Source organism: Macaca fascicularis, chromosome 1 (genome assembly GCF_037993035.2).
Source record: "Macaca fascicularis isolate 582-1 chromosome 1, T2T-MFA8v1.1".
NCBI classification, from domain to species: Eukaryota; Metazoa; Chordata; class Mammalia; order Primates; family Cercopithecidae; genus Macaca; species Macaca fascicularis.
In genome coordinates this window covers 182,907,101-182,920,154 of record NC_088375.1, presented here as the reverse complement: position 1 = coordinate 182,920,154, position 13,054 = coordinate 182,907,101, and the positions used below count along the sequence as shown (strand labels likewise).

At 37.1% G+C, this 13,054-nt stretch overlaps 1 protein-coding gene across 5 annotated transcripts in view; it reads right to left on the bottom strand.

Annotated features, from left to right (window-relative positions):
• NRDC (nardilysin convertase) overlaps nucleotides 1-13,054 on the bottom strand; it is a 100,968-nt gene that overhangs the window by 34,760 nt on the left and 53,154 nt on the right. For all 5 annotated transcript variants that reach the window (XM_005543383.5, XM_074006792.1, XM_005543384.5 and 2 more), the window contains 4 exons: nucleotides 12,401-12,554; nucleotides 5,857-5,930; nucleotides 1,627-1,722; nucleotides 2-124 (listed from right to left, as the gene is read on the bottom strand). In XM_005543383.5, coding sequence (XP_005543440.1) covers nucleotides 2-124; nucleotides 1,627-1,722; nucleotides 5,857-5,930; nucleotides 12,401-12,554 — 447 coding nt within the window. The remainder of the gene's footprint in view (nucleotide 1; nucleotides 125-1,626; nucleotides 1,723-5,856; nucleotides 5,931-12,400; nucleotides 12,555-13,054) is intronic.

The following is a 13,054-nucleotide window of genomic DNA, read 5'->3' as shown; positions in this document are numbered from 1 at the left end:
CCTTTGGATTGAACCACTAAAGTCATGTAATGAGCAGAGTAGTAACGCATCCAGAATTCTCTCAATCTAGCATGTGTATCAATATTATTCTTTTTTGGCTCATGCTTGAGCGTCTCAGCATTTCCTATAAAAGAATGAAAAAAATCATAGATATAACTAAGTTCACTTTGTTAAGTGTTCTACATCATCAATGCATACTTAGCTACCATACATGATTAATGAAATAACCCAAGTGACTCAAGAATATTGAACCAGTGTGCAATAATGTATTAACATTAATGAGACAAAAATGCATAAGAAACAATTCTGAAGTATATTTTAATATCCAAGGAATTAATCTCTGGTTGGGAAAACCTTAAAAAAACAGACAATAACTCCCTAAGCTTCCTTGCTTAATAATTAGTCCAGCAGTATTCAATCCAGGTTCTTTCTAATTATTTTAATAATAGGTTTGTGTAATTCTTTTTTTTTTTTTTTTTTTTTTAAGACAGCATTTTGCTCTTGTTGCCCAGGCTGGAGTGCAATAGCATGATCTCAGCTCACCGCAACCTCTGCCTCCTGGGTTCAAGCAATTCTCCTGCCTCAGCCTCCCAAGTAGCTGGGACTACAGGCGTGCACCACCACACCCGGCTAATTTTTGTATTTTTAGTAGAGACGGGGTTTCACCATCTTGGCCAGGCTGGTCTCGAACTCCTGACCTCATGATCCACCCGCCTTGGCCTCCCAAAGTGCTGGGATTACAGGTGTGAGCCACCGTGCCCAGCTAATTCTTAAAAATAAAACACATGAAGCAAGAATGCCCTATAAAATGTATATAACTGTACAGAAATATACAGGGAAACAAAGCACCCTTTAAAGAATCATTTAGATCATCTCGTCCTAAATTTTACTCTGTAGTCAACAGGATTAATATGAGGCTGTAACTAAATCCTACCACTAAGAAAATGCCATTATGAAAAACAGACACCAGTTAAACAGTTTACCAGATGAACAAAATTAAGTCACAGTTAAAAAAACTCTTACAGAAACCACTGCTAACTCTGTTGACAAATGGACATGTCAGGCTGAGGTAGAGCGCGGACTTTATAATCAGATAAACAGATGTCCAAATCTCACATCCACCACTTACTAGCTGTGTGATTTAAACAAATTATATAACTTGACTGAAATTTAAAACAGAGATGGGGGTCTCACTATGTTGCCAAGGCTGGTTTTGAACTGGGCTCAAGTGATTCTCCCACCTCAGCCTCCCAAAGCATTGGGATTACAGGTGTGAACCACCACGCCTGGCCTAAACCTGTTTATCTTTAAATGGAGATGATAATGGTACCTATCTCTGAACATTGTGATAATGATCAAATGAAATAATTCATGTTGTGCTAGCATAGTATCTGGCACTTCAAAAGCATTCACAAAATGTAAGGTATTATTCTTGCTATATTCATTGTTAGAGAACCAAATACTGGCATATTTAACAACTTCGTGTTTGAAAGGCTAACTAGCTATCCTAAAAGGCAAAGGGTACCTAGGGGCTCTAGCTTTATAATTTTCAATTCCTTATCAACTTTTCTTATTCTAAATCTTAACAAGAAAATATGAAATAAGATGATGTATTTAGTATCTTACCCCAAAAAAATTTTCCCATAGGATGTCCAGGTCTAGCAAGGCTTCCAAACAACATTTCCTTTCTGTTTGCATCAGAAGGCCTTGCAAGTTGATATTCTGTCAATTTTAAAGAAACACGTAATAAAACAAAATTCAGTATCTCCTTTATTATATGGAAATTCAAACTTACAGAACAGAAAGCAAGGAAGTAACAAAAATTAACTTTATGAATCACGTGTTATAAGACTGAAGTGAGAAACTCAGTGATCCAGGCCTGGCTCTATGACTTAATATGACCTGTAATTTTGGGTAAATCAATTCAGCTTACCAGAGTTTTACCCTTATTTTTCAAATGAAACACAAGGTAGTTAATGATCTGAAAGTTTCAGCTCTAGGATGCTATGTACAAGATTTTACTGATGAAAATGCTCATAAAATATTAAATCTTGTATCTGGGAACTTGGTCATATATATTGTTTAAATTTCTTCCGAAAGCAACTATGTTAGTAATAAAGTATGATGGCTAAGAACAATCACTTTGAAGTCAGAAATACCTTGGCTACCCTAAAGACTGAATGTTTGTGTCCCCCCTACCCAAAATTTCTACGTTGAAACTTAATCCCCAATGTGATGGTATTTGGAGGTAGGGGCCAATGAGAAATGGTTAGGTAATAAGGGCAGAGCCCTCATGAATGGATTAGTGCCTTGTAAAAGAGACCTCAGAGTGCTCCCTTGCCCCTTCTGCTGTATGAGGACAAAGAGTGAAGGCAGTTGTCTATGAACCAGAGAACTGTCACCAGACACATCTGCCAGTTCTTTGATCTTGGACTTCTCAGCCTCCAAAACTGTAAGAAACAATTCTGTTGTTTATAAGCCACCCAGTGTGTGGGATTCTGTTATGGCAGCCCAAATGGACTAAAAACCGCTAGAATTGCAGTTCTGACACTAAGCTCAATAACCTTGAGGAAGATCTAATGTACCTGATTCCATTCCTCCAAAACTGTAAGAAAATAAATGTTTTATTTCAAGCCACCACATTTTTGCAATAACAGGTAATATAGCAGACATGTAAACATATCTACGAAAAGTGACTTAAGACCCCTTGTAACTGATAAAAATAGAGTATAAATAGCTGAACACTTAGAGACCACATTTGGAAAGGAAACAAACATTAAAAATAAAGAAGTAAATAAAACTAGAGACTGCACTTTGACACATAATTAAGATTTAAAAAGGCATTGGACATGCCTTTCATCTCAATCAGTAAGACACACTATGTAGACAATTATATATGTTTATATGAGTATAAACTATCATTAAAATAAAAAGTCAATTACTAAAAATAATTTCTCGGCCAGGTGCGGTGGCCTACGCCTGTAATCCCAGCACCTTGGGAGGCCAAGGCGGGCGGATTACGAGGTCAGGAGATCGAGACCATCCTGGCTAACACCGTGAAACCCCGTCTCTACTAAAAATACAAAAAAAAATAGCAGGGCGTGGTGGCAGGCGCCTGTAGTCCCAGCTTCTCAGGACGTTGAGGGAGAAGAATGGCGTGAACCTGGGAGGTGGAGCTTGCAGTGAGCCAAGATCGCGCCACTGCACTTCAGCCTGGGTGACAGAGACTCTGTCTCAAAACAATAATAATAATAATTTCTCCAGGCCAGGTACGGTGGCTCACACCTGTAATCACAGCACTTTGGGAGGCCGAGGCGGGCAGATCATGAGGTCAAGAGATCGAGACCCTCCTGGCCAACATGGGGAAACCCATCTCTATTAAAAATACAAAAATTAGCTGGGCATGGTGGCACTCGCCTATAGTCCCAGCTACTTGGGAGGCTAAGGCAGAATTGCTTGAATCCAGGAGGTAGAGGTTACAGTGAGCCAAGATAGAGCCACTGCACACCAGCCTGGGCAACAGAGCAAGATTCGGTCTCAAAAATAATAATAATAATTTCTCCATAATCTCCTCTTAGCAATAAAAAAATTCTTTTTCTTTTTTTTTTTTTTTTTTTTTGAGACGGAATCTTGCTCTGTCGCCAGGCTGGAATGCAGTGGTGCTAATCTCAGCTCACTCCAACCTCCGCCTCCCGGGTTCAAGCAATTCCCCTGCCTCAGTCTCCCAAGTAGCTGGGACTACAGGTGCACAACACCACGCCCAGCTAATTTTTGGTATTTTAGTAGAGACGGGGTTTCTCCATGTTGGCCAGGATGGTCTCAATCTCCTGACCTCGTGATCCGCCCACCTTGGCCTCCCAAATTAATTCTATTTTTAAAACCTACCATGTGGATATGTTATATGAGCTTCTGTTATTAAATGTATTCAGGTAAGGTGCAGCGGCTCATGCCTGTAATCCCAGCACTTTGGGAGGCTGAAGCACGCAGATCACCTGAGGTCAGGAGTTCAAGACCAGCCTGGCCAACATAGTGAAACCCCATCTCTACTAAAAATACAAAAACTAGCTGTGTATGGTGGCAGGCACCTGTAGTCCCAGCTACTTGGGAGGCTGAGGCAGAAGAACCACTCAAGCTCAGGAGTTAGAGGCTGCAGTGAGCTGAGATTGCACTACTGCACTCCAGCCTGGGCAACAGAGCAAGACTGTGTCTCAAAAAATAAATAAAATAAAAATAAATATATTCAAGGAAATTATAAAAGACTGAACAAATCTACTTGCATTGTGCAAATAAACGTTTATAAATGTATGTGTACAAATCCTCCATTGAAAGATTAGACCAAAAACTGATATGAGTATAGGGAACAATAACCTAGTGATGAAGTTACCACTAGTTAACAAATTTAAAAGCCAGGACAGAAAGAATCTCTTCCATATGCAGGTGGAGACAAATAAAGGAAAAGGAAAATGACCCTATAAGATGAATCTGCCAGAGCTGTTGAAGGCTCAACAGTCTTCATTTTTTTATACATGGACCTGGCCATCCAATCATGCACACAACTAAAGAGATGTGAATGAGACAAGTAAAATCTGAAAGACAGAAGAAAGATTGTCCCATCTGAATAGACTAGAAAAAAATAACACCTGATTACTGAGCTTTCAAAACTGGTTAATAAGTAATTTATTGCATCAGTTACAACTGTTGGATCAGATTGAAATCTACGTCTCCTACCATTAAAAAAAAAAAAAAAAAAGAAAGAAAGAAACAAATGAACAAAAGCACAACAGAATTTTTACTTTAGTTCAGCATAAACCAAAACTCCATACTGTGTTGTATATACATATATATTTCTTTCAGCATAATTTTTCAAAGCATAATAAAATATATTCTGGTTTAAAATTATAAAATCTACTTAAAGGTCTGCTTGTTTAAACACTGGTGTCAACCTACTCTAGAAACTGTATAAAGAAAAACATACTAGAAAGCACCTAGTTCTTGAGTCTCAAAATACGGAAAGTGCTTTTACAGTTATCCTCAGTTGTTTTGCTTTTTCATCCATTCAACAGGTTTTAACTGGGTTTAAGGTAAAACAGACGCTGTGCTAGGCAAGTGAAAAAATGAAGAAAATAAATCCTTGATTTCCAAGGAGCTACTATAGCTAGAAGGAGCCTAACCATTCCATCCTCTTTTACAAATAAACTGAATGCCACAGCTAGAGACACTTCTGTAAGTTAAATAGGGGTCTGCTGACTTCCAGATAGATCACTCTAGCCATCTGTTAGTTTACTCAGCCTAGTAAATGCTTTAAATCACTATTAGAACTAGACACTGCATCAAACCAAGGAGGAAAATACTACAAAAAGTGGAACAAATACAGAGACTTGCACTCGCTATAAGCCAAGCCTAACCTATATGAACTGGAAGTCCCCTCAAGTCTAGTATTAAATGTTTCTAATACCTAAATAAATCAAGCAGGGATAATATACAATGGTGATATTTATTGGTACTATGTAATTAAGGAATATTTATAGCACAGAGCTATAATGAAGCCTCACCCTATATAAGCACATTGTTTTCCTCTATAGTCTTCAATCTTTGAATCTCAAAAGATTAGCCCCTATGGTAAAACCTTCAAAAAACAAAGGATGAAAAAACTAAAATCCACTATCCCTTTCATTTACTTCAAATCTACACTGAATTAGACGTTTAATGACTTCAGGAATAAACACAACACATATTTCAATTTAGTACTTTAAAATATAAAGATAAAATGGTCTAGAGATAGAGAAGGATAAATGTAATAAGTAATTGGTTTCATGAAGGAAAAAACTGTAGTTACACATAAAGTACTCCTCTTACCACTATCAACAGCTTCAACTTCACGGTCAATTGCATCTCTGATCATTAGTGGATGGATGAAGAACTGGGCCCATCTGAACAAAAAACAAAACTGGCATTTCTGTTTTTGTTCACTTTCATCAATCAACATCTATTATTTTAATTAAGAAACTTACTAAGTTGGAGATTTAATTCACAATCCTAAGTATATAAAATCTAAATAATCTGCATTTCTGTATTTTAAACGAATATCTACACATGTTACTTTAACTTTTTCATTGTGAAATATATTTAATAACAATCATACAGAAAAGTTAATAAAATATGAACATATAAACGACATCTGAGTGGCCCACCCAGGTGAAGAAACAGACCATAGTCAACACTCTAGAAGCACTTGGCTCACACCCTTACCTCATGAAATATCCTGAATGTATAGTAGTAATTTCTCTCCTTTTCTTATAGTTTTATTACCTATATATCTATTTCTAAACCAATATTTATCAGCCCTTTGTATTTCCATTATCAACCCTTAGGAGCCTTTTCAGAAATTTTCTCCTATTCATTCCTTTGTAAAACTGTAATACCACAGATAGTCTATTTATGTAATGTTATGTATATCTATGTTTTTATAGAGAGAGTACATAAAGCTTACTTTTTAAATTCAATGCAAGGTTACAAATGACTAAAAACATTTCAGTTAAAAGTTAAATCAGAATTTTAAAGACTTGGTATTTAAGTTAATCTTATAATTTTATCTGCTTTTTAAATTAATTTTTAATTATATAAACTGTGATGTATCAAATTACACATACAAATTCCACTTATATAAATATATAATAGCAATGCAATTAAATTGTTAAAAATTATTCAAAAATTGGTGTTTTTCCAGCAAAATAAAACAATTTAAAAAATTAATTTCCTAAAATGTTAACTTTTTTTTTTTTTTATATAGTGTCTCACTCTATCACTCAGGCTAGAATGCAGTGCCACAATCACTGCTCACTGTGGCCTCAAACTGCCGGGTTCAGGCAATCCTCCTGCCTCAACCTCCGAAGTAGCTGAGACTAGAGATGTGCACTACTATTTTTTTTTTTAATCTTTAAATTTTTTGTAGAGACGGGGTCTCCCTACATTGCTCAGGCTTAATAAATTTTTAACTTTTGCTTGCAATAAGGTAACTTTTAACTTAACTACCTGCTAGATATACTGGGGCATTTTTTTTTCTTTTCAGTACTTGGTATGATTAATGATGGGTTGGATAATTTCTGTTGACTTAAATAATGAAACTAATTTTATTTAATTATGTCACCCAGACTGGAGTGTGTAGTGGCACATCATGGCTCACTGGAGCCTTGACCTCCCCAGGCTCAGGTGATCCTCCCACCTCAGCATCCCAAGTAGCTAAGGCTACAGGCATGCACCATCATGCCCTGCTAACTTTTTCCCTGCACCATGTTACCCAGGCTGGTCTCCAGCTCCTGGGCTCAAGTAATCCACCTGCCTTGGCCTTCCAAAGTGCTGGGATTATAGGCATGAGTCATCATGCCCAGCCTACTAACATTCCTAAAAGATATTTTTATTTAGTGTACAATTTGTGATTCTAGTTATTAGTTGGTAGTTATTTTTCTTCAGAGCACTGAGGTTAAGTAGTCATCTGTAAGTGTAACTCATCTTCCTTTGAAGAAAATTTTCTCGTTTATCTGGCAAAAATTTTCTATATTTCTTCTAATGTATCCTTTTGGAAGTTATTAGACTTTAATCTCTGATTTGATGTCTTACAACAGGTTCTGAAAATTTTCCAGTGATCAACCCTTCAAATGTTGTCTCTACTTCAATTTTCTCTCTCCTCCTTCTAGGACTCCAAGTAAAATATATGGGATATTTTCATTCTATCCTCTATGCCTTATATTCTTTGTATTTTTAATTTTGTGCTATATGCTATATTTGGGTTATATATGTTCTTTATGCTATATTTGGGTTAATTCCTTCTGGTTTATCTTCTGGCTTACTAATTCTATCTTCAACTCTATTTACTCTTAAACTTGTCCATTACTTTTTCAATTTTTTATCATAGTTCAGTTCCAGATGTATCCTTTCATTTTACAAATCTCCTAGGTCATATTTACAGTTTCTTTTTCCTTGCAAGTATATTCAAATTTGTCCTTTCTTTTTTTTTTTTTTTTTTTTTGAGATGGAGTCTCGCTCTGTCACCCAAGCTGGAGTGCAGTGGCACTACCTTGGCTCACTGCAACCTCTGCCTCCCAGGTTCAAGTGATTCTCCTGCCTCACAGCCTCCTGAATAGCTGGGGCTACAGGCGCCTGCCACCGGACCCAGCTAATTTTTGTATTTTTAGTAGATATGGGGTTTCACCATATTAGCCAGGCTGGTTTCAAACTCCTGACCTCGGGTGATCCACCCGCCTCGGCCTCCCAAAGTACTGAGATTACAGGCAATGAGCCACCGCGTCTGGCCTTTCTTAAAAAATAGAAAGTATAATTATTTTAGAAATTGTGTGTAACTATGCCAATACTTGAGATGTCTAAGAACCTGTTTGTGTCATCTGTTCTCAATCATGTTGCATTATTTTCCTGAGTACCTGCTTATTTTTGACTGAATGTTGGTTATTTTACTTGAAAAAATATTTGTAACAATTTAGGGCCTAGGAGGAAGGCATCTTCCTTTTGAGAGGGCTTATGTTTGCTTCTCCCAGGCTCCTGGGAACACTACCAGCTCTGGCCCATGAAGCCACAATCAAGACTTCGGGTTCCCCATAATACTTAGGCACTTGGAATCTAGGCTGTAACTACCCAGGATGCCTCATCCATTTCCACAAGCTGAAGGTGAAGATTCTGTATTCCCAGCTTATAATGGGGAGGGTTTCCTGTTAGAAGTGGACATCCTAAGCTTTGGTATTTGTCACTCTTACCATGAAATACTGATAAAATAAAGTTCAAATTTACTGAAAATAGAAGATGCCACCATGGTAAAGATGGCTTCCATGCTCACTTACTGGAGTAAAAATTTAGTCATTTCCTCAGCTGTTTATTTAAATGATCCAAGATACTTATAAACAATGTGGCCTGTGTGAGGGAATCAGATTTTGCTAACCTATTAAAAACAGGTACTTAATCCATGTTATATAAGAGCATATTACACATGTATAAAGGCTTTTCATTCCTTATACATTGTAGAAGTATAATATTATAGCATTTATTATAGTATTTGCATCCTATAATGCTCTACTTATGGTAAAAATTTATGATTCGATATTCTCATTAATTTATCCTATTAATGCAGTGGCTTTCTTCTTATTAATTGGGTGGCTTTCTTTTTAAATAAAAACAAATGTGTAAGGTGATATTCTTAGATGCTGAAGCAGTCCTTGTACAAAATATATTTAGAACAACTCTTTAAAAGGAAACAAAACAAACTTCTTAATTACATTTTATATCAAATTTCATAATCTCTGAGATAGCCAGAATGTATTCATATCATACATACTATTTGCCTATCCTTTTCCCCAATATAATCAGTTATTTTTCCTTCTTTATATATGGACATAGCTAAATATAAAGTTGTAAAAATTCAACTTGTCTTCTGCTTAAGATTTCTTCACACATACAAAGACCTGTTTGGATTTTGTAAAACTTAAGAGCTGAGAAACTCTGTAACAAGAGCAAAGATGCAGTTTTCTTCAGAGTTATATAGTTAAAGTCTCCTCTGAAGGTATTGCTGATCCTGTCTAAATTTATAGGAAAGATCATCTCAGGCACCATTTGCATTGCCTTCACTAATTTATCTTTCTTTTTTTTTTTTTTTTTTTTTTTTTTTGGAGACAGGGTCTCGGTCCATCACCGAGGCTGGAGTACAGTGGTGCGATCTCAGCTCACTGCAACCTCTGTCTCCCAGGTTCAAACAATTCTCGTGCCTCAGCCTCTCAAGCAGCTGGGATTACAGGCCTGCTTCACCACACCCAGCTAATTTTTGTATTTTCAGTAGAGATGGGGTTTCACCATGTTGGCCAGGCTGGTCTCAAATTCCTGGGCTCAAGTGATCCGTACACCTTGGCCTCCCAAAGTGCTCAACTATAGGCATCAGGTTGCAGTCAGCTAAGATCACACCACTGCACTCTAGCCTGGGCAACAGAGTGAGACTCTGTCTCCAAAAAAGAAAAAAAAAAAAAATAGTGGCATATGCTTCCAATTTATAGGAATATGTCCAAAAGATTTTTCGAGATCAAATTAATCTCTTAAGAAAAGAGATATTTTCTTTTTACCTTTTTTATTTTGTTTTTGAGCAGAGTCCCACTCTGTCACTCAGGCTGGAGCGTTATGCCACAATTTCAGCTCACTGCAACCTCCACCTCCTGGATTCAAGCGATTCTCCTGTCTCAGCCTCCCAAGTAGCTGGGATTACATGCACATGCGACCAAGCCCAGCTAATTTTTGTATTTTTAGTAGAGACAGGGTTTCACCGTGTTGGCCAGGCTGACCTCGAACTCCTGGCCTCAAGTGATCCCCCCGCCTCGGCCCCCAAAAGTGCTGTGATTACAGGTGTGAGCCACCGCACCAGGCCAATTTTTTTTTAAATATTAGATCTCTGCCATGTTTTGCAATTTTTTTTTGGTCATTTATCTTTTGATTTTATGGTAATTTTTGCTATAAAGGAACTGCATTAATTCATTTAACAAATCTGAGTATTTACCAAATTCTTGATTTGCAGATGTATTAACAAAAAATAGACAAAAATTCCTACTCTGAAGGAGCTTGCATCATACTAGACAAATGTGAGGTTTCTTTCTTTTTTTTTTTTAACATTTCAATCTTGCATATATCTAGAATTAGGTATAACTTTTTTCTACTTTTCTACTTTTTTCCAGTATAGACTTTGGTTTGCAACCATATAATCTCAAACTTCTACTATTGTACTGACAAACTTTCTGGAAAACAATTTTGCAATGAATTTCGAAAGCTTAAAGAAAAAAAAACAAGTCTTAAAATTATATTTGCAAATATATTCAGCAATTTCACTTCTTAGAACTTAATAGAAATAATTAAGAATATTCACAGAGATCACGATAGTCATCACACCATTACAGTATTAGAAAACTGGAAACAACTCAAGTGTCCAATCACATGTAACTCGTTAAACACCTTATGGTACTTCTATACAATGTAAATAACATATAATCACTAAAAATCATGTTTTATAAATTATATAAGTTAAAATGATATATCTTGTTTAAAATTAATTATAGGCCGGGCATGGTGGCTCACGCCTGTAATCTCAGCACTTTGGGAGGCCGAGGTGGGTGGATCACGAGGTCAAGAGATCTAGACCATCCTGGCCAACATGGTGAAACCCTGTCTCTACTAAAAATATAAAAATTAGCTGGGCGTGGTGGCGCATGCCTGTAGTCCCAACTACTCGGGAGGCTGAGGCAAGAGAATTGCTTGAACCTGGGAGGCGCAGGTTGCAGTGAGCCAAGATCGCGCCACTGCACTCATGCCTGGTGACAGAGCAAGACTCCATCTCAAAAACAAACAAACAAACAAACAAAAAATTAATTATAAAAGGGTATGAACAATATGATCAGTATACGTTAATAAATATAGATGGGTCTATACCAAAACATCAGTGGTGGTTATCTCTAGATTGTAAAATTAGAGGCAATCTTATCCTTTTTTTGCTTCTCTGTTTCTCCGTATTTTCTACTAAATTCTGTTTTTTAAATGGTTGGGCAAAGTGGCTCACACCTATAATCCCAGCACTTTGAGAGGCTGAGGCAGGAGGATTACTTGAGGCCAGGAGTTTGAAACCAGCCTGGGCAATACAGTGAGACCCCCAATTCTACAAAAAATTTGAAAGTTAACTGGGGTGGTGGCACATTCAGCCCAGGAGACTGAGGTTGCACTGAGCCATGCATTCATGCAATTGATGGCCAGTCATACCATTGCACTCCAGCCTAGGCAGCACAGCAAGACCATATCTCTTTTAAAAAAAAAAAAAAATATATATATATATATATAAAAAATAATGAGTCAATAGAGAATACATTATTAATAAAATTAATAAAACCCAAAAGGTGTTGAGTTTTATTTTAATCTTTAATACAAAGACTATGTATAATAGAATAAGAGTCAAAGTGTATTTAATAGTTTAACAGCTTTTTTCTCCAAATAAAGTTTTGTCACCCAGACTGGAGTGCAGTGGTGTGAATGTAGCTCACTACAGCATCGAATTCCTGGACCCAAGCAATCCTTCCACCTCAACCTCCTGAGTAGCAAGGACTACAGGCACTCATCATCATGCTTGGTTAATTTTTTATTTACTTATTTTTGTAAAGACAAGTTCTCACTATTTTGTCCAGGCTGGTCTCAAATTCCTGGCTTTAAGCGCTCCTTCTACCTCAGCCTCCTAAAGTACTTGAGTTACAGGCATGAGTCACCATGCCTGGTCCAAGTAAAGTACTGTGACAATTCTACAGTACAAGAATACTCTATTTACATTTGCAAAGTGTTATTAGATCATTAAAATTAAAATATATTTAGAGTTAGTTACCTGTCAAGGGCTTCCTTGAAGTACTTCCTCTGGACATCAAACTGAAAGACTGTGCGTTCACAATCAGTTGAGGCATTATCACTACCCCCGTGCTTCTTCAGGAAGGCATCAAACCCATTCTCATCTGGATATTTCAAACTACCCATGAATACCACTAAATGGAAAGAACACAAAGTCACACAACACAAAGATATAGACAATATTTTCATCATGTATAAACTTTCTTATATGCAAAGAAAAACTGAAAGAAAATAGATCAACACATCAAATGGTTATGTCTGAATTTTTTTTTTCCTTTGAGACAGAGTCTCACTCTGTTGCCCAGGATGGAGCACAGTGATGCAATCTTGGCTCACTGCAACCTCTGCCTCTTGGGTTCAAGTGATTCTTGTGCCTCAGCCTCCCAAGTAGCTGGGATTACAGGCATGTGCCACCATGCCCAGCTAATTTTTGTATTTTTAGTAGACATGGGGTTTCACCAGGTTAGCCAGGCTGGTCTCCAACTCCTGACCTCAAGTGACCTGCCCACCTCGGCCTCCCAAAGTGCTGGGATTACAGGTGTGAGCCACCACACCCGACCCTAAATAATACTTTCTTAATTATACTTGTTTTTGTAACTTTCTATAACGCTCGTGTTACTTTTATACTAAAAAA